General features: G+C 44.9%; 1 protein-coding gene across 1 annotated transcript; it reads right to left on the bottom strand.

Moving 5' to 3' along the window:
• Window positions 1-12,334: 12,334 nt before the first annotated feature.
• POP4 (POP4 homolog, ribonuclease P/MRP subunit) lies at window positions 12,335-23,742 on the bottom strand. The gene is made up of 7 exons (XM_035120454.2): window positions 23,667-23,742; window positions 21,521-21,573; window positions 20,477-20,700; window positions 18,388-18,465; window positions 17,401-17,462; window positions 14,836-14,937; window positions 12,335-13,102 (listed from the first exon to the last, which is right to left on the bottom strand). The coding sequence occupies exons 1-7, from the start codon at window positions 23,671-23,673 to the stop codon at window positions 12,966-12,968; spliced, it is 663 nt and encodes a 220-aa protein (XP_034976345.2). The 5' UTR covers window positions 23,674-23,742; the 3' UTR covers window positions 12,335-12,965.
• Window positions 23,743-23,952: the final 210 nt, after the last annotated feature.

Genomic DNA, 23,952 nt, shown 5'->3' with positions numbered 1-23,952 from the left:
TTTTATTTAAACAGCAATCTTGTATTCACTGTGTGTTCTTTTATTATAACACGGGAAATCGTGATGAATGATTAGGTATTTCAAACACTAAAACTTAGGTAGATTAGCTACTTCAAATATTAGAAGTGAAAAAATATTGCAGAGGACAAGTGCATGATAATAATCAGTTAATTTAAAAAGTTGTAAATGTGTGCACCGTGATAGACAGATTCCTCACAGAGGTACATAAAAGAGCTAGATGGAATAAAAAATACAGCACCTTTAGGCCTGCGAAGGAGAGGCTGCCATGAAAGATGATGGGGCATAGGAAGCTGTTTTCTACCAGGTCATCTACTGCTTCATCAACCCCAATCTTGTCTGCTCTGATCAGTAATGGCTCTCCAAGGTCCCAGGCAGGGGACAATGAGAGGTCAGAAAGAGAAGAGGGAGAAACTTGGGAGGAAGAGGTGTTGGAAGCTGAAGAGGTAATAGGGACTGGACCTAGACCAGGCATCCCCAAACTGCGGCCCTCCAGATGTTTTGGCCTACAACTCCCATGATCCCTAGCTAACAGGACAAGTGGTTGGGGAAGATGGGAATTGTAGTCCAAAACATCTGGAGGGCCGAAGAAGAGTAAGAAGAAGAGTTTGGATTTGATATCCCGCTTTATCACTACCCAAAGGAGTCTCAAAGCGGCTAACATTCTCCTTTCCCTTCCTCCCCCACAACAAACACTCTGTGAGGTGAGTGAGGCTGAGAGACTTCAGAGAAGTGTGACTAGTGCAAGGTCACCCAGCATGTGGTGCATGTGGAGGAGTGGAGACTCAAACCCGGTTCACCAGATTATGAGTCTACCGCTCTTAACCACTACATCACAATGGGGATGCCTGATCTAGACACATCAAAGAAGTGTTTCAGTTAAACGTGTTGTAAACTTTGTATGGGCAATCGGGTTGGCAAAAATGGAACTCCATAGCGCCATCTTGTGTCACAGTGTTATAATGCACATACAATGCACATCAAGTGCTTTTTCTTTGCCAATGTAGTTGAGTCCAGGGTTTAGTGAGCAGGGGGAGCCTGTGGCAGAGAGAAGTGCAGAAGCAGGAGAGGAGGGTGGCCAAGAGGCAGAGATGAGTCAAGCTGCTGAAGAAGCTAGGCTGTCCTCCCAATCCTGCTGTAACAAGCTCCCCTCCCCCTGGTCTCCCAGGACCAGAAGAGGTATGAAGAGGGAAGAGCAGAGAGAAGTATGTCAGCAGAGTCTCAGGTTGCTTTGGGAAGACCCAGAGGAGGGGGAGATTTAGGCAGCTGCGGGAAGGTGGGGGCAGCCTCCACAACTGCCTTATTGGGGCAAGACCTAGTGAGAAGATCCTCTGTGCTCATTAGGTCTGGCTCCCCTGAGCAGGCATTGTTTCTTCTAATAAAGAATTAACTTCATGTACTCCATGTGATTTTTATTGCTGGCTGACTCCCTGACATTAACTTGCATACAGTTCAAAGGCAGCCAGTTGAAATCCCACAAATTAATTGTATGCAAGGCAGAGAGCTTGAAAGCACCAGGTTTTCCTGGTGCAGAAAGAGATTTTAAGCTTTCTGCTTTCCTTACCAGGCTTCCAAGATCTCAGGTGGCCTCCCAGAGCCTGGAGAGTTGAAAAGCGCTCTGCCTTCCTTGTGGGGCAAGACCCATTTGGAGTGCTGGCTCCAGAAGGCAAGATTGCTCATGTAGGAGCAGTTCCAATGGGGAGATTTGAGTAAACACGGTTTTGTGTATATGTGACACCCCTGGAACGTAACCCCGGCACAAGATGCGACCATACTGCACAGACTCTCTGCAAGCCAGCCAAGCCCAATCGCTAAACAATGAATCTCTCTTTCCCCTATTTATTCCTCTTGGTGCACAGCAGCGGGCAGATTATAGGAAACGGTTTTCCATTTAACCCCAAGTGGTAAAGAAATGGGCTTGCAGCTCTCCTAGTAAATTTGCACTTACCATCCGTTAATGGATGGGCTTAGGCGAGCTCCACACTGCTAGCGTTGTATAGAAACGGAGGGAGGGGGGGGAATTGCCTGGGAATTTGTTTTTAATTAAGCAATAAGGCTCAATGGGCTACTCCCGTCATGCAATAAAAACCACTCCCAGAGAAGGGTAGGAAGGCATTTGCTTCAGATGAGCTGCTTCAAATCACCCCCAGATTGCGATCGGATGATGACTCCCTGGAGTTAAGATTAGATGGCCCTCCCAAGAGTTGTCTTATAGCTTATAACTAAAAAGGATTCACAGCACAACAGCTAAGTAGCTTTTGTGTTCGAAAGGAATGGAGTTAGCAGAGGGAAGAGACACAGCAATGTGGCTCCTTGTTATAGATAGAACCATGGAATTGTAGAGGTGGAATATGGGCCGAGTGCAGAGTAACTGTGAGTCCGTGGTGGTGCAGGGGTTAGAGCAGGCACCCCCAAACTGCGGCCCTCCAGATCTTTTGGCCTACAACTCCCATGATCCCTAGCTAACAGGACCAGTGGTCAGGGATGATGGGAATTGTAGTCCAAAACATCTGGAGGGCCGAAGTTTGGGGGTGCCTGGGTTAGAGTGTCACACTAGGACCTGGGAGACCCGGGTTCAAATCCCCCGCTCAGCCATGAAGCTCACTGGGTGACCTTGGGGGCCAGTCACTGCCTCTCAGCCTAACCTCCCTCACAAGGTTTTTGCAGGGATGAAATGAGGAGGGGGAGAACCATGTCAGCTTCCTTGAGCCCCATGGAGAAAAAGGTGGTAAACTCAGCTAAACCTTCTCTACTTTTAGGCAGGGTTAAGCAGGTTTGAGAATGACGTTAAAAGTTGGCAGGGAACCCATTATTTGTGATAAAAGCTGATGTGACATAAACTGTGGACACACCCTTTTGAAGTACATTCATAACACATTTCCCCTCTCAAAGAATCTTGGGCACTGTAGTTTGTTCAGGGTTGCCAGAAATTGTAACATTGTGAAGGGTAAACTAAAACTGCCCAGAACTCCTTGAGGGAAAGGATGTGTTTTTAATGTGCTTTAAAGGCACGGTGCATACACAGCCTATAATGGTTATACAGTCATACCTCGGTTTAAGTACGCCTCGGTTTGAATATTTTCAGTTTAAGTACTCCATGGACCGTCTGGAACGGATTAATCCACTTTCCATTACTTTCAATGGGAAAGTTCGCTTCAGCTTAAGTACGCTTCGGGTTAAGTACAGACTTCCGGAACCAATTGTGTTTGTAAACAGAGGTACCACTGTAACTGGGAAGACCTGAGGTGGTATTCACAGATTTCTCCCCAGTAAATGGATGGAGATTTGATTCAAGGTGTTTTAGGGATTCTGGCACGGGTGGCAGATAATACTCAGAAGTGTCAAGAGTATATTAATAAGAATAAGAATAAGATTTACATTATCAACATGCCCTTCACTCTAAGGTCCCAAAGGCAGTTACAACCACAATTTTAAAAACAGTTCAAAACAACCGACGATCACAAAAATAAGATGGGTCCTAAAACATCACAGGTGTCAAAGGACATGGTAAAGAGGTGTGTTTTTAGCAGATATAGTGTGTATGTGCCCCCTCCCCCACTTTATTGTCATAGTTTCTCCTAGACATATTTGGCTGACTTGTTCAATGGCACGTAAAATTGCTTTGTAATATTGCTCCAGAATTACTGGATTATTATTATTATTATTGGAAGAAAAGCATGACTTTGTGGGTAAGCTGTGCCACCTTGTGGTAGGAATCCAACTGTGTGTTGCCACAATCCATTTAGCACTTTTTATTTGCTTTTCTCCATGCAAGCCTGTCCTATAACCACTAAGCAAGTCATAGAATCATAGAGTTGGAAGAGACCCCCAACAGTCATCTAGTTCAAGACACCCCCCCCCCGCAATGCAGGAAATGCTGCTGAAGAATCCCTGATAGATTGGTTTACATCCTATGCTTTAAAACTGCTGGAGATGTAATAAAGACAGTGTCTCTTTGAAGCATGTGTTCTTACAGTGCCCTATACTCACCAAGTTTTTTTGGGGAAAGTGCTGGATTATATGAATATGACTGTGCAGAAAAAGCTAAAAAAATTCAGAGGAAAATATTATTTTGAATTATATACTTACTGTATGGAAGCTGAGAACTGGACAGCGAGAATGGATTCTGTGAGCCCTGACTGTGATGAAATGAAAGAATAAAGATCCCCTTTAATCACTGGATTGATGACATGACAACACTTGCAACATACGAATGTATTGCTTATAGACGTGGACTTGGTTTGGATAAATGTATTGACATTTGGAATGAGTTCAAACAGAATATAGTAGGTTACTAATAATCATATATGTACAGTATTAGGACAATAATATTATTTATAAAGTCCTACCTTGGAAGTCGAACAGAATCCGTTCCGGAAGTCCGATCAACTTCCAAAACGTTTGGAAACCAAAGTGCGGTTTCCGATTGGCTGCAGGAAGCTCTTGCAGCCAATCGGAAGCTGCGGAAGCCTCGTCGGACATTCGGGTTCCAAAGAACGTTTGCAAACCAGAAGACTCACTTCCGGGTTTGCAGCGTTCGACTTGCAAGGCGTTCGGGATCCAAGGTACAACTGTATATCTCTATATAACTGATTATACTCAATGTATTATAGCTTTCTTTCCTATTGTATTTTTTTGTACTTTCCCCCTCTCTCCTTTCTTGTAATTTGAATTTATTGGTTTGGCTCCTCTCCTCTGGAGCAGCAGAAAACAAGCTTGCTCCATCTTCTATGTGACATCCCTTCAGATTTTTGAAGATGGCTGTCATATCGTCATGTGGTCTTCCTCTGGTAGCTCTTTGAAAAACTGGCTTTTCAGGGGGTGCTCTTAATTTACAAGTGTGTGGCATCCCCCCTCACCTTACCAATAATAATAATAATAATAATAATAATAATAATAATAATAATTTATACCCCGCCCTCCCCGGCCAAAACCGTGCTCAGAGCGGCTAACATAAAATGTACAACACATTAACATAAAATCAGACAATCAATTAAAATACATCCTGAAATCCAATCAGGATCAGAATAAAATCCAATCAGATGGCAACCCGCAGATTAGGGTTGGGTACCTTAAATGCTCACCAGGCCCAACTGTTTGTGCTGAATTTATATGAGCCTGTGAGAAAAATTGGGAGGCCACTTTCATGCAAGTTCTTACGAAACGGGAGAGGGAGTCAGACTGTAGCGACTTTTGAAGCGAAACACTGAAATCTTCCTCTTGCCTTCCTCACGGGCTTGGATCTCGGAAGCCTTCCATTTGCCAATGGCTCTTCCCCCCTCATTATCATAGGGTTGCAATAAAGCTCTAATTCCTGGAATAAAATACAGCCGAATCTGTTATTCAGCCAATTAAGCCTTCCATCTCCATTATTTAGGATGGCTACTTACCTTTTACTGAATGGGTAGCCATAATGCAAGAGTTCCTATAAAAACCCCTCAAATGGCCACTGTGGCAGCAAGTAGATTTCCCTTGGAGTAAAATAATCCTTGGTGAGTGAGATATAACGATCATTTACATTAATTAGGCAGCCACCTAATGGGGTGTTCAAGAGCTGCTACATCACTGGAATTCTTTCATGAGCAGTCCCAGCCACCCAGCCGAACCGTTCCAAGCCCATAATTTTGAAATAATCTTTTAGGCTGCCGGTGTGCCTGGTGGTGGGGGCTGCAAGCTAGCCAAAGGGAAGTCTCATTTCTGATCACTTTACAAGGGGAATCGTCTATATCTCGAGCCTGCCACACAAAGCCGAATGGTTATCTTCCCCAAAGCAGGAAGAAAAGGAAGAACACAAGAAGAGCCTGCTGGATCAGGCCAATGGCTCATCAAGTTCAGCATCCTGTTCTCATGGTTTCACCCCCTCAGACGGGTAGATAATTAAAAATCTGTTTTTAAAGTTTATCAGCTGCCTTTCCAAAGACATCTCTGCCCAAGGAAAAGCACAATAAAGATAAAAAAACCATAACAGAAGGTAGCCACAAAGTAAGGAACCACAATTCCCCCAAAACAGCAAAGAATGAAAGTTGTTTATTAATAAAGAGCCAAGAACCTAACTTAAACTGCAACCAGACATTCTCCTTGAGAAGTGGGAGGCCTGCTTTGACACATTTCTTGTGTTTTTCTGCTGAAAAAGAGAAGGCAGGAAATCGATCTAAACAACAACAGAGAATGCTCCAGGTTACATGCACCATCTGTCAGTCTATCATGCAAAAGATGGGACACAGAGCTACATGACCCTTGCTTGTTAGACTCATAGAAACTTAGCTGAATTCATACAAGCAAAGGTGTTTCCAAAGATGCCCTGTGCCCAGGCCAGTGGACACTTTGTTATGTGTCCATTATGCATTGCCGGGGATTGGACTAGAGATGAACCTTGGAGTCCTTTCCAATTCTACAAGTCTATGATTCCATGTGTTGAGTTTGTAGGATGGGATGCACTTCTGCATGGCTAGTTTACTCCAGGAAAACAATAACAGAGGGTCTTTGGGTGGGCATTTTAAAGACTAACAATTATCAGAGGTTTCACGGACTGGAGTCCAAATACAGTGGTACCTCTACTTACGAATAACTCTACTTACGAATGTTTCTACTTACGAACGGAGCTCCATCCGCCATCTTGGATGCGGTTTAGACAGGATTTTTAGGACAAGCGCCAGCTCATCTTCCTCCCTGAGCTCGGTGATGACAGCACTGGGAGGGGAAATAGGGACATTTCAGGGTCAAATCAGAAGCCAGGATGGCTTTCGTAATTCCTGGACTGCCCTTGGAAAACCGGAACCCTTGGAAGGGTATAAAGTGACAGAAATTTAGCAACCCGGGTGACTCATTTGAAAGGATAGGTATATATTTAAAGAAGAGTGACTGTTGATAATGAATTGAGTTGTGTGCACACACACAACAGCTTGTGTGTCCTTCACAGTCCAATGAAACACAGTTAGGGCTCACTTTAATTTGTGTAGCATCTTTGCTAACGATGTCGATTTAAGACGTCCATTAAAGGCCCATAATGTTAATTAACTGGACTGTGCCAATAAAGTTCTATTAGCCTCCCCCTATTAAATTAATATGATAGGCATTTAACAGATGTCCTAATTAGATGTTACATCAAGGAATGAGGTAAATTAGAATCAAGCCACTGTTCGAAGGGGAACTTTTGTGCCATGTTGGGGGGGGGGAGAGAATTGTGCATGTTGGGGCGAAAAAGAAGGAACACCACAACCCTTAACTTCACACAGAAAAAGTGGCTGTGAGCAACTTTGGAAAGAGATATTGGAGTCATAACAGGTCCGATACTTAGGAAATTAAGATGGGGATCAAAACTAAAATTACAAATGCCATTGGGTAAATTTGAGGGGTACCGACAAGACTAGTTGACACCTTCCCCATGCCACATACGGAAGGTGGTAGTTGAATCCTACTTCACCAATGGTAGCGGAGCATCTTCCTCATCCTCTGCAACTAGACCTCCAGTTTTCACCTGAAGTCTCCAGGTTTGCCTGGCTCCTTCCAGGTGACAGGTGGAGGGCTTGAATCTCCAGGTTGGTGAGAGTATCTATTATTATTATTAGCCATTAAAAAGATTGGATATGCAGCTTGCAATCTTTCAGTCTGGCAGAAGCTGGCTGCAAATTATAGCATAGACACTTGAGGGTGGGGAGTCTGCCTTCTTTCATTCCTCTCTCCCAATTAACCTCCATCTCCAGGGCCTGCCCTGTGACATCACTGAGGGACGCTCCCGTTCCATCACCAGGGGTCCCTACTAGGTCTTGGGTTCAGGCTCTGAAATTTCAGGGTCTGGGATGCTCCTGACCTGGCAAGCCTATCTGCACTTGCAAGCCTATCTGCAGCATCCAGAGACTGAGGCCATCTCCTTGCTCTACCTAACAATAGGGCCAGGCCTGCAACCCATATCTGAAGTAGAGAGGGTGCATTTCTGGCCACCCTATCTCAAAATAGGGCAACATAAATGAGGTGGAGAAAGTGGGACCGGGATAAAAGAAAAAGAAGCATTTAAATATGCAACGGATTGTAAGGGCTGTAGCTCAGTGGTAGAGCACCTGCTTGGCATGCAGAAAGTCACAGGTTCAGTCCACAGTGGCATAGCCAGGTACTGCTGGGAGAGACTCCCTTCCTGAAACCCTGGAGAGCTGCTGCCAGTCAGTGTAGACAGTACTGAGCTACAAGGGCCAGTGGTCTGACTTGGTGTAAGACAGCTGTTTATGTTCCTAATAATATTCCAGATTTCCTTGAGCAAGTGAGCCCACCTGTTATTATCAAACTGCTTCAACGGTCCAGGCAGAAAAGGCTGAGAAGGAGGGGAAGGCAATTGGCTGCATTTGGGGGAACCTATGACCTTTTGCCTTAGAAATTTCCTGCACCCCAATACCAACAGCAGGGAAGCAGCTCTCTAATGCAGAATTGCATCCCATAGTGACACCAGCAGCCAGCAGACCAGTCTTATCCTTTTATCCTTTTCTGTGTTTGCATACTCGAAAATTCAGAGCTTTAAATGGCAGGCTGTGCCCTTGTTGCAGATTTACAAGCATCCCTGCCATTTGGCTGCAAATCTCCTCCAAAAAATAATAAATAAGCACTTAGCTTAATTTTCAATCCAGCTCCGACTCCTCCCTTTTCCTCTTTAGAAAGCAGGGAGAAGACATTTTAGCAGTTTATGCAAGCCCACCCGCACGCATTTGACATGGAAATAATGGATCATTTTGCCACCTTTCAAAGACATCCGAAATCTGTTGCTGGAGGCAGCTGCTTCAGATCAGCCTCGTAGGGTCAGCTATGCTGCACAGGATCACTCTGAGAACAAAAGAACCTCCAGCAGGAAAACCTGCTGGATCAGACCACCTAGTGCAGCACCCTGTTCCTCCAGTGGCCACCCAGATGCCTCTGGGAAGCCAGCAAGCAGGATCCAAGGACAAGAACCGGCTCCCTTTCTGTGGTTTCCAGCGACTGGTATTCAGAAGCATTGCAGCCCCCACCTGCGAAGGCAAAGCATAGTAGCCATCAATAGCCCTCACCTCCATGAATTTGCCCAATCCTCTCTTAAAACCATCCAAGTTGGTAGCCATCACTGCCTCCTGTGGCAGAGAGTTCCATAGTTTAGCCATGCACTGTGTGTGTGAAGTACTGCATTTTATCTATTCCCATTCTTCTAACATTCAACTTCATTGGGTGCCCACGAGTTCCGGCAGTATGAGAGGAACTTTTCTCTGCCCACTTTCTCCATGCCGTGCATAGTTGTATTATTAATTTACTAAAAAGTCCCAAATGCTGCACTCAGCAGCAGCAGCAGCAGCAGCACAAATCACTGCTCACATAGCTGCATAGGATTGGAGGAAAAGGCACTGACCTTTTCATGGCCACTTAGAGGATTTGTGGTTGAGATGGTGTTTGAATCCTGGGCTGCCAGTCATTGAATTGGTGGACGCAGCACAGAGATCTGGGTCAAATCTCACCTCTCATTTGGGCTATTTTACCCGATTTGGAGATAGGGATGCGGGTGGCGCTGTGGTCTAACCACTGAGCCTAGGGCTTGCCGATCGTAAGGTCGGCGGTTCGAATCCCTGCGACGGGGTGAGCTCCCATTGTTTGGTCCCAGCTCCTGCCATCCTAGCAGTTCAAAAGCACGTCAAAGTGCAAGTAGATAAATAGGTACCACTCCGGCGGGAAGGTAAATGGCGTTTCTGTGTGCTGCCCTGGTTCACCAGAAGCGGCTTAGTCATGCTGGCCACATGACCTGGAAGCTGTACGCCAGCTCCCTCGGCCAGTAAAGTGAGATGAGCGCTGCAACCCCAGAGTCGTCTGTGACTGGACCTAATGGTCAGGGGTACCTTTACCTTTACCCAATTTGGACGGAATGCCAAACCATAGTTTTTTAGTGTTATGTGCAAGAGCTGGCTCCCAGGTGCAGCTGCAAGAATAGAATTGGCAGAGGGAATGCAGCCCCTGGGCTCCCCAAAAGTCCCCCTGATCCTGCTTTAGGACACACACAGAAGCTCAAAACTATTTTAAGGGATGACGCTCCGAAGATCCATGTTTTATGCATGGCCCTTCCCTGTTGCAAATAAATTGTGTGCTCAGGCTTGTCCTTATTCATAATCCCATCCCACTGAATGCCCTGCTATTCTCTTTCATTTCAATGTCAATGTGCCTCCCGTCTTTTTTTTTTTTTTAAAGAAAAATTCGGTATAGTTAATCTTTGCAGCACACATTTACCTCTGGAGAATTGCGCTCCGTTGGAAGGCCACTCCCCTCCTCCTCCTCGCCACAAAGAGAAAACAATGGGAGAAACTTTGCATTACAAAGCCCGGGACCGGGTATTGCTTCTCGGGAGCATCAAAAGAGTTATTTTCCATCTCAATTTGAAGAGTTTACATGGTTCAGCAGAATGCCCCAAGAAGCGCGGGGGAGGTGCTGGAGCCTTAGAAAGATGGGCTGCATTTACATAATCTTTTTTTAAAACAACAACAGTGGGAGAGAATAGTTGTTGGTATGTTCAGCAGTAAACACCTGCCTATTAAACAGTGAAGAAAAAGAGCCCTTTTTTGGGGGGGGGGAAGCACGCAAACAATACCGTTCCTTTCCAAGTCATCATTCAAAAACCCAGGACAATCAAAATAATTCATACAATTTTGCACACCGCCCCAGTACTTAGAACATTCCCCCCCCCCGCCAAACTTTCTTACAAAGAGAAGGAGACAAAGGAATGCAATTGTTCCCAAATCTTTTGAATCTTGAGCATTAAAGCGAGAAGACTGTTAAAGCATATAATTTTCAAAGCACAGTTAAAGCAACAGGCCAGAATACGGGAGAAGCGGGCACCCCCAATTTCCCCACCCCAATTCCCCCACAAAAACCACTTTTGAAAGCTCGTTTCCTCCCTTTGGGAAACTGCACAAGTGGAAATAACCCCTACCTAGAAAGGAAGAAAAATAAAAGCCTGAACATACATTCTAGAGGTGTTCCCTTCCTAGTTGTTCGCATCAAAGACAAAAATGAAGACTTGTGGCCTATTAAAGGCTCATCGACTTCTTGTGGACTAGAAGCACTTCCTGGTGATGTGGACTTTTGCCTGTGGAAGTCTGCACCACAAGAGAAAAAAAACTGTACTCATGGTAAAAATGACAGGTTTTTTAGGGTGGGGCTGAAGATTCAAAATTCAAAACAGCAACAATGAATTGCATGTTTATTAGAAATCCAGTTAAAACTATTTTGCTTAATTAATTAAAAAAAATTATAATTGACAGACTCAGTCCAGTGATACCAGTTTTTCCAAATCCGATAGTCATTTACACCTCAAGTACCCCCCCTGCAGCCCCATGCCTCTTAGCACCCACCCTCAGATGGTACCACCCACTTTGGGAACTTCTAGACTTGGTGGACAAACCTTTGCCAGTTTTTCCTTTGGCATACATAGAAAACCAGCCCTCTGCCAAGCAGCACTGACCCATCGCCTTCCTAGCCGAAAATGCTTGCTGTATGTGTGTTGCAAGTGCAAGGAAAAGGAAGGTACTTTTTATCATATGTTGTGGTCCTGTAGAAAAGCAAGAGACTTCTGGGAAATGATATATAGTAATGAATTTTTAAAAATGTTTAAAATAACTTTTGTTAAAAAACTAGAAGCCTTTTTGCTTGGACTAACAGGTGATGGAATACCAAGGGATCTAAAGAGATTATTTATGTACGCAACAATAGCAGCAAGAACGTTATTTGCCCAGAAATGGAAAGAAGAGAAGGAATCAACAAAAGAAGAATGGATAACTAAAATGATAGACTATGCTGAAATGGCAAAGATGACTGTGAAGATCAGAGACCAGGACGAGGAAAAGTTTGAGCAAGAATGGAAAAAATGTTTGGACTATTTAAAAGACCATTGTAATTACATTAAAACGCTAGGGACCCAGGTGGCGCTGTGGGTTAAACCACTGAGCCTAGGGCTTGCTGATCAGAAGGTCGGCGGTTCGAATCCCTGTGACGGGGTGAGCTCCCGTTGCTTGGTCCCAGCTCCTGCCAACCTAGCAGTTCGAAAGCACGTCAAAGTGCAAGTAGATAAATAGGGACCACTCCGGCGGGAAGGTAAACGGCGTTTCCATGTGCTGCTCTGGTTTGCCAGAAGCGGCTTTGTCATGCTGGCCACATGACCTGGAAGCTATACGCCAGCTCCATCGGCCAATAATGCGAGATGAGCGTGCAACCCCAGAGTCGGTGACGACTGGACCTAATCGTCAGGGGTCCGTTTACCTTTACCTTTTAGGTTTGATATAACATTTATATGTTATATCATGTTACATGTTAACATTGGAAATCAAGGCAAATAAGAGGATATGAGTTTGAAAATAAAAATGAGATGCAAGAAAATAAGGGGAGAAAATTGGAATTCAGAATGGCGGTGGGAGGAAGTTCATACTGTATCTGACATTTTGGGAAAAGCATTAATATGTGAAAAATTGTAACAAAAAATTTGAAAATAATATATTTAAGAAAGAAAAGAAAATGCTTGCTGCAAATGTGTTCTTTCCTACTGCAAAGATATATTGAGTCATCCTTGGGATAGTTACAAGGATATGCAAACCAGGACTCACTTTGCTACTGCAAAATGCATAATCTTATGGGAGGTTATGGAAGGTTTACTTTGCTGTAAACAAACTATCAGATTAGATCCTGGGGCTTAGTGGAAATGATTTTATTTATTTAACAGGTTTAATAACATCGATAAAACACAAAGTATGTACAAAGGATAGAAACAGGTGTTCGAAACATAGCGGGAGCATTCATTTATGCGGATGCATTTCTCAAATCCTCTTGTTTAAAACAACAAGGGTTGTCCCTTCACATACACTCAAGTCTCAGGATGCACAAACTGCTAGGAATAGTCTCCCCATCCCTTGGAAACAACACATCAGCGGCTCCCATTTCCAGAAAGAAAGAAAGAAGGTTCACAGGTCAATTGTTCCTCTTCCTTTGAACTTCTTTGCAGAACGCTCGCTGGCTCGGAACTGAATCTTGCTTCCGTAGATGTAGGAGATGAAGCCATCGATCTCTAGGCTGAAGACGTTGTTGAGCTTTGGGATGACTGGAAAGGGAAGCCAAGAAGATGACAGGCGTCAGGGGCCCGCTGTGCAAATGCAGAGCCTTATGTGGTACTATTGATTTATCACCTTCTTTATTTATTTACTGCATTTAGATCTCACCTTTTCCTCGAGTCCACGACTCCCTTGACCAACTACATTCTTTCTGCGGCACCCCTGTGGGTCTCAGGAGCCCAGTATTGCCTGCAGAGCTGGCAGCCTCTCACCACTTTTCAAACACCCTCCCTTGTGGAATGTCCCCTCTGCCTCTTCTTCTCTACCCTCTCTTTGGGAGTCCTTTGGGCAGGTGTGGAGGACTCCCTGGTCCTGAATGGGGTAACTGTGCCCCTGAAGGACCAGATGCGCAGCCTGGGAGTCATTTCGGACTCACAGCTGTCCATGGAGGCACAGGTCAATTCTGTGTCCAGGGCAGCTGTCTATCAGCTCCATCTGGTACGCAGGCTGAGACCCTACCTGCCTGCAGACTGTCTCGCCAGAGTGGTGCATGCTCTAGTTATGCTCTACTCCTGCAATGCACTCTATGTGGGGCTACCTTTGAATGTGACCCAGAAGCTACGGTTCCCTCGCTACGAGAAGCCAAGTTACAGGGAACCAGGCAGAGGGCCTTTTCAGTAGTGGCACCCACTCTGTGGAACACCCTCCCACCAGAGGTCAAAGAGAACAACAAATACCAGACCTTTAGAAGGCATCTTAAGGCAGCCCTGTTTCAGGAAGCTTTTAATGTTTGATGGATTCTTGTATTTTAATATTTTGTTGGAAGCCTCCCAGAGTGGCTGGGGGAACCCAGCCAGATGGGCGGAGTATAAATAATAAAGTATTATTATTATTATTATTATTATTATTATTATTAGCTGTGCAAGCCTTTGGGATGCAGAGGTGTGAGAGGACATCAGTGGAGGGTGGGAAAGAAAGTGACAGAGGCCAGTGTTGCCCGCAGCACCTCTGATCGTCATTCAAGGCATCCCAGGGTGCCACGGCACAATGATTGAAAACCACTGCAGTTCACCACATTGTACGGGGTGCTTAACTCACAATGAGGGGGGCAGACCCCTGTTTTGAGGGGGCCTACAAATCAAGACTTAGACATAAGCAGCAGAGGACAGGGAGAGACATGGATAGTTTAAAGCCAAAGGCCTCATTAAAAAGGTGGCGTTGTGGGTTAAACCACAGAGCCTAGGGCTTCCCGATCAGAAGGTTAGTGGTTCGAATCCCTGCGACGGGGTGAGCTCCCATTGCTTGGTCCCAGCTCCTGCCAACCTAGCAGTTCGAAAGCACGTCAAAGTGCAAGTAGATAAATAGGTACCGCTCCGGTGGGAAGGTAAACGGCGTTTCCGTGCACTGCTCTGGTTTGCCAGAAGCGGCTTAGTCATGCTGGCCACATGACCCGGAAGCTGTATGCCGGCTCCCTCGGCCAGTAAAGCGAGGTGAGTGCCGCAACCCCAGAGTCGTCCACGACTGGACCTAATGGTCAGGGGTCCCTTTACCTTTAAAGTACAGTACAGCATACTCTGAAAACAGATCTTAATTGTGATTTACCAATTTCACTTTTTTGAAGAAAAAAAAAAACCAAACCAAAATCTCAACTATGCAGCAATTAACCAAGACCCTTCCAGGGTGAAATGAGACAAATGGCCATTAGTGAAGTAGGAGCCGTGATTCATTGTGCAATTTGAAGGGACCATGAACAAAGCAAGTTACAGTAAGGAGGATCCGGTACCTTTCACCTTGTCTTCTCTTGTGATAATTTTGAAAACGTGTTTCATTTCCTGCAGGACAATGCCCGTGATGCCGACATAGGAGGGACATTTCGATTTAGTCACTATAGCAAAGAAAAGCAGATTATTAGGGCTGAACAATCAGTTTTAGCATTACACTTATTGCAATACTCTACCTGCCTCTGTGCTTCCCCTTACAGTACAGAATGCAACTGCTTGTGTAATTGACAAGGGTCATCCAGCTGATTTCAGTGTCTATTTATTTACCACACTCAGCGGATTTGCACCAACAAGGGGTAATTGATCTGGCTTCCAATCATGATGTTTAAGTAGCATAGAAACCACAGCTTCCCAGTTTTGACATCACAAGGAACTGTGGTTTGACGAGGCAGGGTAAAAGTGCAAAAGCTTGGCATCTGAGAGGAGGCACATGACTTATCATTCCAAGATTGTTTTGCTGGAACCAGGACACAGACTGACCACATGGTTGCCCCCAATTAATTGGGCAGCCTATACAGTGAGGGGGAAAAGGTATTTGATCCCCTGCTAAATTTGCCCGTTTGCCCTCTGACAAAGAAATGACTAGTCCATAATTTTAATGGTAGGTTTATTGTAGCTGTGAGAGACAGAATAACAACAGGAAAAACCCCAGAAATCCAGAAGACAAAAGTCAGAGACTGATGTGCATTATAATGAGGGAAATAAGTATTTGATCCATTTGCAAAAGATGACTTAGTACTTGGTGGCAAAAGCCTTGTTGGCAATTACATAGGTCAGGTATTTCTTGTAGGTGGCCACCAGGTTTGCACACATCCCAGGAGGTATTTTGTCCTACTCCTCTTTGCAGATCCTCTCCAAGCCAGTAAAATTTCGAGGCTGATGTGTAGCTACTCAGACCTTCAGCTCCCTCCACAGATTTTTGATGGGATTAAAGTCTGGAGACTAGCTAGGCCACTCCAGGACCTTAATGTACTTCTTCTTGAGCCACTCCTTTGTTGCCTTGGCTGTGTGTTTTGGGTCATTGTCATGCTGGAATACCCATTACCCATCCTCAACCCATTTTCAATGCCCTGGCTGAGGGAAGGAGGTGCTCACCCTGTCTCCTTAGCAGAAAAACACCCCCAAAGCATAATATGTCCCCCTCCATGTTTGACGGTGGGGATGGTGTTCTTGGGGTCATAGGCAGCATTCCTCCTCCTCCAAACACGTAGAGTTAAGTTGATGCCAAAGAGATTGATTTTGGTCTCATCTGTCCACAGCACTTTCACCCAGTTCTCCCCTGGGTCATTCAGATGTGCACTGGCAAACTGCAGACGTGCCTGTACATGTGCTGTCTTAAGCAAGGGAACCTTGCGGGCTCTGCAAGATCTCAGTCCTTCACGTCGTAGTCTGCTACCAACTGTTTTCATGGTGACTATGGTCCCAGCTGCCCTGGGCTGCTTCATCACTGTTCTCATGATCACTGCAACTCCATGAGATTAGATCTTGCATGGAGCCCCAGACCAAGGGAGGTTGACAGTTATTTTGTGTTTCTTCCATTTGCGAATTATTGCACCAACTGTTGTCACCTTCTCACCAAGCTGCTTTGGGAATAGTCTTGTAGCCCAGTCTAGCCTTGTGCAGATCTACAATCTTGTCCCTGATATCCTTGGACAGCTCTTTGGTCTTGGTCATGGTGGCGACTTTGGAATCTGCTGGATTGAGTGCTTCTGTCGACAGGTGTCTTTTGTACAGGTACTGTAACGAGCTGGGATTACAGGTAAAACCTCTCCCTTACAGCAGGTGCCTCTAATCTCAGTTCCTTACATACAGTGAAGATACCAGGTAGTCTAACATCTGGCTGGTTGATAGGGGATCAAATACTTATTTCCCTCATTATAATGCACATCAATCTCTGACTTTTGTCTTCTGGGGTTTTTCCTGTTGTTATTCTGTCTCTCACAGCTACAATAAACCTACCATTAAAATTATAGACTAGTCATTTCTTCGTCAGAGGGCAAACGAGCAAATTTAGCAGGGGATGAAATACTCCCCCCCCCACACTGTATATTTTTGTTTAGCAAGCAGGCATTTCCAATATAATATTGCAGTGTATCTCTAGTGTGTGTTAACTGAGTCTGTCGCTAAAGGGATTAGAAAGACAAAAAATTAGCTTTGAAGACAGTAATAAAAGTATCATCATTTGGAAGAGATTTCCGAAGGCACGTGGGTTTGCAGGGAGGAGGCAGAAGCTGCCTATTCTTATCCCCATATCAATGAATACATTCTACCGGATCAAAAACCCTTGGGTATGAGCACCAATTAAATACAGTCCTCGGTCTGATCCAGTATGGCTTTACTTACGTGCAGCCCATTTGAAAACAAAAAAAGTACATAATTTCCTTTGAAGCGGTTGATCCCTCTTATGCAAAATATGCAGGTTTCATTGATCAATCACTTGCTCAGCTGATCAATTCAAAACTCACAGAGTCAACTGAGATCTGCTTAAGTAGGTGACATTTGACTTTCAACTTTCAGAACTGTCCGAGTTAAAAGCATCCCTGCATTTAGGATTGGAAGTCAAATACCTGTAATGAGAGCTCCGTGAAGATCAGCTTTCAGCAATTTGGCCTGAATCATCTGTGGCTGCCTGATAAAAATAACATATAATATACTAATTAATGTTATAATTCTTCAAAGTATTAAAAAAAGCAACAATATTAACATCACAGTGCCAAGAAACATTAAGCCATTCAAATACTGAAATACTCAATTTAAAGCAGCCTTGCAAATAAGCCTTCGGAGTCACTAGCCCGCAAGCGGTTGGCAGATGGCTGAATGTCCATGCAAGGTGCAGAGGAGTGAGCTTCCCTCGCCATTCTATGGTAGGCATAAAGGAGGAATAGTGTGATTCATCTCTCCCCCAGCAGCCTCTTCACTGTCCCATGCAACCAGGAACTGCATGCATATATTACCTTACAAACACAGGGTTGCATTCAACGACCTTTTACTCAGAGTTGCCCTATTGAAATTAATTGATCTATGTTAGCCATGCCCTGTAATTTCAATGGGGCAGATCAGAGTTATGACTAGCACTGGCTACAACCCATAAGTCCTGGACCTTACCTAAAATAACCCCTACAGGCTCTTAAAAGTCAGAATGCATGTAGAGAAAAATCACACGGCACAGCCTTTTCTTCCCCCCAAATATTTTAAATAGTTATCTTTAACTGTTTTTGCTGATAATTTCATTGCTTTATTCTTACTGCTTTGAGGTTTATTTATTTGGTGCTGCCAAATAAAACAAAAAAAAGTATGATAATAAGTAATTCCATTTGGGGCTAACACAGGGATAGGGGAACTTGTGGTGAAAACACTGAACCCGCATCATCCATGACCACTAGCCAGGCTGTTTGCTGGGGCTGATGGGAGTTGGAGTCCAACAACATCTGGAGAGGCATGGGTTCCTCATACCGTGATTTCCTGAGAAACGGCGCCTGATCACTGCTATGCTCCAAATGTGCATATAAGTCTCCAAATGTGATCCAAGCACTACTTAAGCCTAATGAACTTACGCTTCCGGCTTCAGCCCGTTACAGAGTTCTCTGATGTACTGCTCCCACAGCTCATGTAATGGCACAAATATCTCGTACCTGCAGAAGACGTCAAAAAATGTCTTTGTTAATTCCCCATTTGGCAACAATGCCCTGAAGCATCTATTAAATCTAAGAACGCAAGAAGAGCCCGGCTGGATCAGGCCCCAGTGAGCTATCTGGTCCAGCATCCTGTTCTCACAGTGGACAACTAGATGCCTGCGGGAAAGCAGCAAGCACAAGGACTTGAGCCCCTCCTGTGGCTTCTAGCAACTGGTATTCAGAAGCATTGCTTCCTCCGACTGTGGAGGCAGAGCACAGCCATCACGGTGAGCAGCCATCGATAGCCCTCTCGTCCGAAACGGAAACTATTCAATTTAAGATTTCAGAAACGGTTTCCCTCCTGATTTCATGGATTGAATACTACGAGTGGGGAAAAGGCAACTCACAAAAGGATAGCGTAAAGGCTGAAGACGGGGAAGCTGTGGGTGAAGTTTGGGCCTTCCTATTCAGAAAGCGCTCCAGCTGTAAGGGTATAAAAGATGGCCATCCAATGGCTTTAATGTTGTTCAAGGGCAGTGATCACATTGAAGAGAAAGTTACGATCTGAGTTGTTTAACCGCCAGCCCCCTTTTCAGAAGGAATTCTAGGAATTGTAGCTCCATGAGGGGAACAGGAATCTCCTAACCTCTATATATCCTTAACGAACTACAGGATCCCCGTGATTCTTTGCAGGAAGCCCAGACTGTTTAAAGTGGTGTGACACTGCTTTAATTCCATAGTTTAGATGAGGCTCGATAGTGAGTCATTTTTATTGAAGTTTAAGGCAGAGCTAAATTGGATCTGAAACATGACAGCTGTTGAGTGTTGCTGAAAGTTTTGGTTCATTTAATTTTTTGGACTAAGGACAGCCTTATTCTCTGCTCCTGAAATGCTGAGCTGCTTGTCTTCTGGGTTATAACTGCATCATACATTTAAAACACTTATTATACCACTCAACAGTCATGGCTCTCTCTCCCCCCCCCAAAAAAATAAAAAAATATTAGGAACCATAGTTTGTTCAGGCTGCCGAGAGTTGCTAGGAGACCCCCTAGTCTCCTCATAGAGCTACAATTAGCAGAGTGGCTTAAAAACCCATCCTTCTTCCCAGGGAATTCTGTGTAGGGAATAGGGGGGGTCTATCACCAGAAGGTGATGCTATCTGATGATTGCTATCGGAGCACAGCTGAGCCTACCCACCAGTTCTGCCGTTTGAAAGCCTTAAAAACAAAAGAAAAGTGATCATGCACAAATTTAAAACAAGGCACCTTTTGGAATAAAAGGGTCACAAGTTGCCCTCTAGTGGCAAAGTACCATTATAGAATTATTTTAAATGAGAAATCTAGTGCTTTGAATACTCTAGGAAGCTGCCCTGCACCGAGTCAGATCATTGGTCCATCTATGCCAGTGCCGTCTACACTGACTGGCAAAAACTCTCCCGGGTTTCAGGCAGGGATTCTTTTCCAAACCCTACCTGGAGATGCAGGGGAATGAACCACCCGAGTGCTCAGACAGGTTGACTTGAAAGTGATGCCTATCATGTCAAAGGCAAGTTATCTTCCTTGGTTATGAACCAACATGGTGAAAAGAACCTGTTTACTCATTGCCTCTATCAAAATCAGAATGGTACAGACCAAAGCACATTTCCTTACTGTTAGACTCTGTCCTGGGATGGAGTCCACCCTCCCCCACCTCCATCAGTCCCTTGGGCCCAGGCTACTTGAAAGATCATATATCCATATCCAAATCTGCCTGGGTGTTAAGATCCTCAGGAGTGCAACTTCTCTCGGTCCCATCAACATCAGAAACATGGTGGTGACCCAAGAGAGAGAGCCTTTTCTGTGGCTGCTCCCCCATTATGTGGAATTCCCTCCCCGAGAGAGGTCAGACTGACTTCCTCTTTGCTAGCTTTCAGCCAGCAGGCTGAGACCGATGCTGACCGCTAGGCTGCTGTCTAGGTTGGTGGCCACTGCTGCCTCCTGCGGGAGCGAAACTCGCAGCTTAACTATTTCCTTCATGAAGAAGTACCTACCTCTGGTGCTCTGGTTTAATGTCAAAGAGCTTCATCTCTCTCCTCTGCTTGGCAGAGAACCCCTTGCCTTTCCTCTTCTTCTGCCTTCTCCTCCTCTTGTGCAGGTGTTCAAGGACAACCGCTTTTCGGGTTAAGTGGTCCTGGATGTCTTCATCGCTCTTCCGAGGCATGCTGCGCTTTAGGAAGGCTTTCACAAAGGCCTCGGCTTCCTTTGACCCTTGAGGCTACAAAAAGAAGAAGAAAAAGAATTCACTGAGACTAAAGTAACTTCTCCACAAATCATAGGCTATGTGAAGGACCATATTATCCATAGAAATCTGCCTGGGCTCCAAGATCTTTGGGGGAGGCCCTTTTCTCAGCCCCACCACCTTCACAGGCACGCTTGGTGGGGACACAGGAGAAGGGCCTTCTTGGTGGCTGCTCCCAGCCTTTGGAACTCCCTCCCGAGAGAAGCTAGACTGGCTCCCTCCTGGTCCTGCAGACTTAAGAGGCCTTTGCAAACTGACTGGTTTTAGCTTTTGTTTTTAAGAAAAGGGCTTTTAATAGTGCTGCAATGTTTTTATTACCTAGATTTTAATTAACTTATCTTTTTATATCAGCACCACCCATGAACAAACAGAGGCATTGCCAAGCTTGGGGGTGGGGAATTCCTCTCTTTGCCCCTTGCAGCAGGTTTGAAGCCAAACAGTCCAACGAGGACCGAAACATGCTCAGTGGTCACAGAATTCTGACTCACAGGAGGGGGAAGCGGAACGGAGTATTCTGGTTGATAGACCAGAATACCGAAAACAAGTATTCCATACTGCAGCATTTTGTTACATATGAACACCAGAATCGCACCAATGGCCCATCTAGTCCAGCATCCTGTTCTCATAGTGGCCAACCTGATGTCTCTGGGAAACCCACAAGCAGGATTTGAGCCCAAGAGCCCTCTTCTCTCTGTGGTTTCTAGCAACTCAGTCTGACACAGCAGAGGTCCTAGTCCTGCTTCCACCTTGCCTTCATACAAATCCCATGCTTTTTGCCCCAACGCACAGAAAATACCTGTATGTTCAGGAGCGTGGCTGTCTGCTGGGGTAGCTGCTGATATAACACACCTGGAAGAGATTAGGGAGAGGTTTCCATGCATCCTTTCCAAACACAAACATTGAAGGCTTCATGTTCAATAACCAAGCAGCAGCATTCAAAACAGGAGCAGACTGGTCTAAACACGTGGGGCGTTTTGTCATCTTCCGTTTCACATATGGAGTCCAAAACACTGTTCCAAATAAGACACCCCCAAAACCAGTGTACAGTGGTACCTCGACTTACGAATGACTCGAAAACCGAATTTTTCGACTTACGAATGGGGGTAATGGCCGTGCGCTTTCGAATGTCTCGACATCCGGGGAAAAAACCGTGGCGGTTTTAGATAGGGATTTTTCGACTTACAAATTTTTAGATAGGGTTGCTTCAACTTACAATTTTTTTCCGTTTTCAATGCATTCCTATGGGAAATCGTGTTTCCAATGGCGTTTTTCGACTTACAATTTTTTCAACTTACGAAGGTGCCTTTGGAACGGATTAAATTTGTAAGTTGAGGCACCACTGTAGTGGTTAGAGTGTGGGACTGGGACGTGGGAAATTGGGGTTCTAGTCCCTACTCAGTCATGAAGCTCCCTGGAGAAAAAGGTGGCATACAAATGCAATAAATAATAAAAATATATATCTTATGTCACACAACCCTCCACACTCATGGACTCACATTGAGGAAATATTAAATTCCAGATCTGCTTTTCAGCATAGCCCAGACCCTGATGGAGATGCATTTTCTGATGGGTAAAGGTGACACTAAGCCAAACTATGGGTGAGTGGGAACATGCAGGCTCCCAGCAAGGAGATCACAGCCTCTTTGCTCCTCCTTGGGTTATTTTAGCTCAGCCCAACACTGGTTGGCAGCCATTCACTCACACAGGAGAAAGTAGTATCCCCTGGAGCATTGTTTACAACAGGGACATAAATCGGCCCCTTGTTCTTGGTAGCCCCAAATGAATCAAGCATCCCCTTAGTTCAATGCTGGGTTCTGGTTCTATAGTTATTCTAGTGTGATGGAATGCTGGAAGAGTAGGAGTTGGAAATTATTATTATTATTATTATTATTATTACTGTAATCATATTTATTATATTATTTATTTATATCCCTCCTTTTCCCCAGACCAGGAGTCTGGGACTCAGCTTGATTCATTTGCTATTCAGTGAAACAAGAGTGTAATTTGGTACTATACACTGGGATCGAGATTTAATTCTGGAAACGTTAATTCTGCTGTTATTGACATTCATTTTTTTGGATCTTTAGTTTTTGGATCTTATTATGACTTAGTTACTTTTGTTGTGCACATTTTGATACATTTTTATTCATTGCTTATGACTACTTGTCTCGTATTTTTGCAATTATGTAATCATGTTGCAAGCATGGTTGAAAGGCGGCAAACAAACAAACAAACAAACAAACAAATAAATGACAATGGTGATAAACAACATGGTCAAGTCCCTGTTTGGCAACTTGCAAAGATAATAACTGAAGGGAAATAAGATACAGTACATGAAAGTGAGAGAAATCACCTTAGGCCTCCCTCCCGATCCATAGGTCTATTGGGGCGCCCTGTAAGTATACCCCCAATTATGTATGTATTATTGACAGAGGCTTGTGCCTGAATTCAGATTACTGTACTTGAATTCCATTCCTCTCCCGTTTAGCTTGCCCCATGCCTGAGCCTTAAGGGGGAATCTGCTGCTTTAAGGTCATGTTCGCAAGATCAACAGACACGCGTCAACAAGCTTGCGCTACTCGCAAAGAAGGTGGGCGAAAGAGTAACAAAAATTAGTCCCGCTTCCCTCCCTGCTCGTCGGGAAGCTAGCAAAAACGAAAACAAAGCAGACTTCAGGTCACTCCAGATCAGTGGTTCCAGAGTAAAATAGAATGGGGGTTTAAGCACTCTGCATCACGGGGCGGGTGTGGATGAACGCGTGGGGAAAAGGTAGCTCCTCCACCCCAATTCCCAAATGGGTAAAATAGGGCAGCGTTAACGACCGCGAGGCCAGAACCGGAGTCACTCCGGATTAATAATTCCGGAGCAAAACGATAAGATACACGCCCCCACGCCGATGGGAAAGGAGCAAAGTGGTTTGAGGTCGATCCAAGCACACTTACTCTCCATCTTGCCGGCCGGACCCTTCTCCGCAACGAAAGAGGCGACGGCGATTCAGTCCGCTCACACGCTCCTCCTCCTCCTCCGCCCACAAAATGAAACGCACATGCGCTGCCTTCGCCCTCTGGTTGGCTTAGAGGAGGAGAGACGCATCTCCGCTAGCCCCACCCCTCAGAACGAGTGTAGAGCTAAAATAGGAGAAGCAAATTCTGATCAGTATTCTATCTACGCACGCGCAGTTATGCTTTTTGCAGATCCTTGATGAGTCGTAGAAACAGAAATAATAGG

This window comes from Zootoca vivipara, chromosome 6, assembly GCF_963506605.1.
Source record: "Zootoca vivipara chromosome 6, rZooViv1.1, whole genome shotgun sequence".
NCBI lineage: Eukaryota > Metazoa > Chordata > Lepidosauria > Squamata > Lacertidae > Zootoca > Zootoca vivipara.
This window is presented reverse-complemented; position numbering and strand designations above follow the sequence as displayed.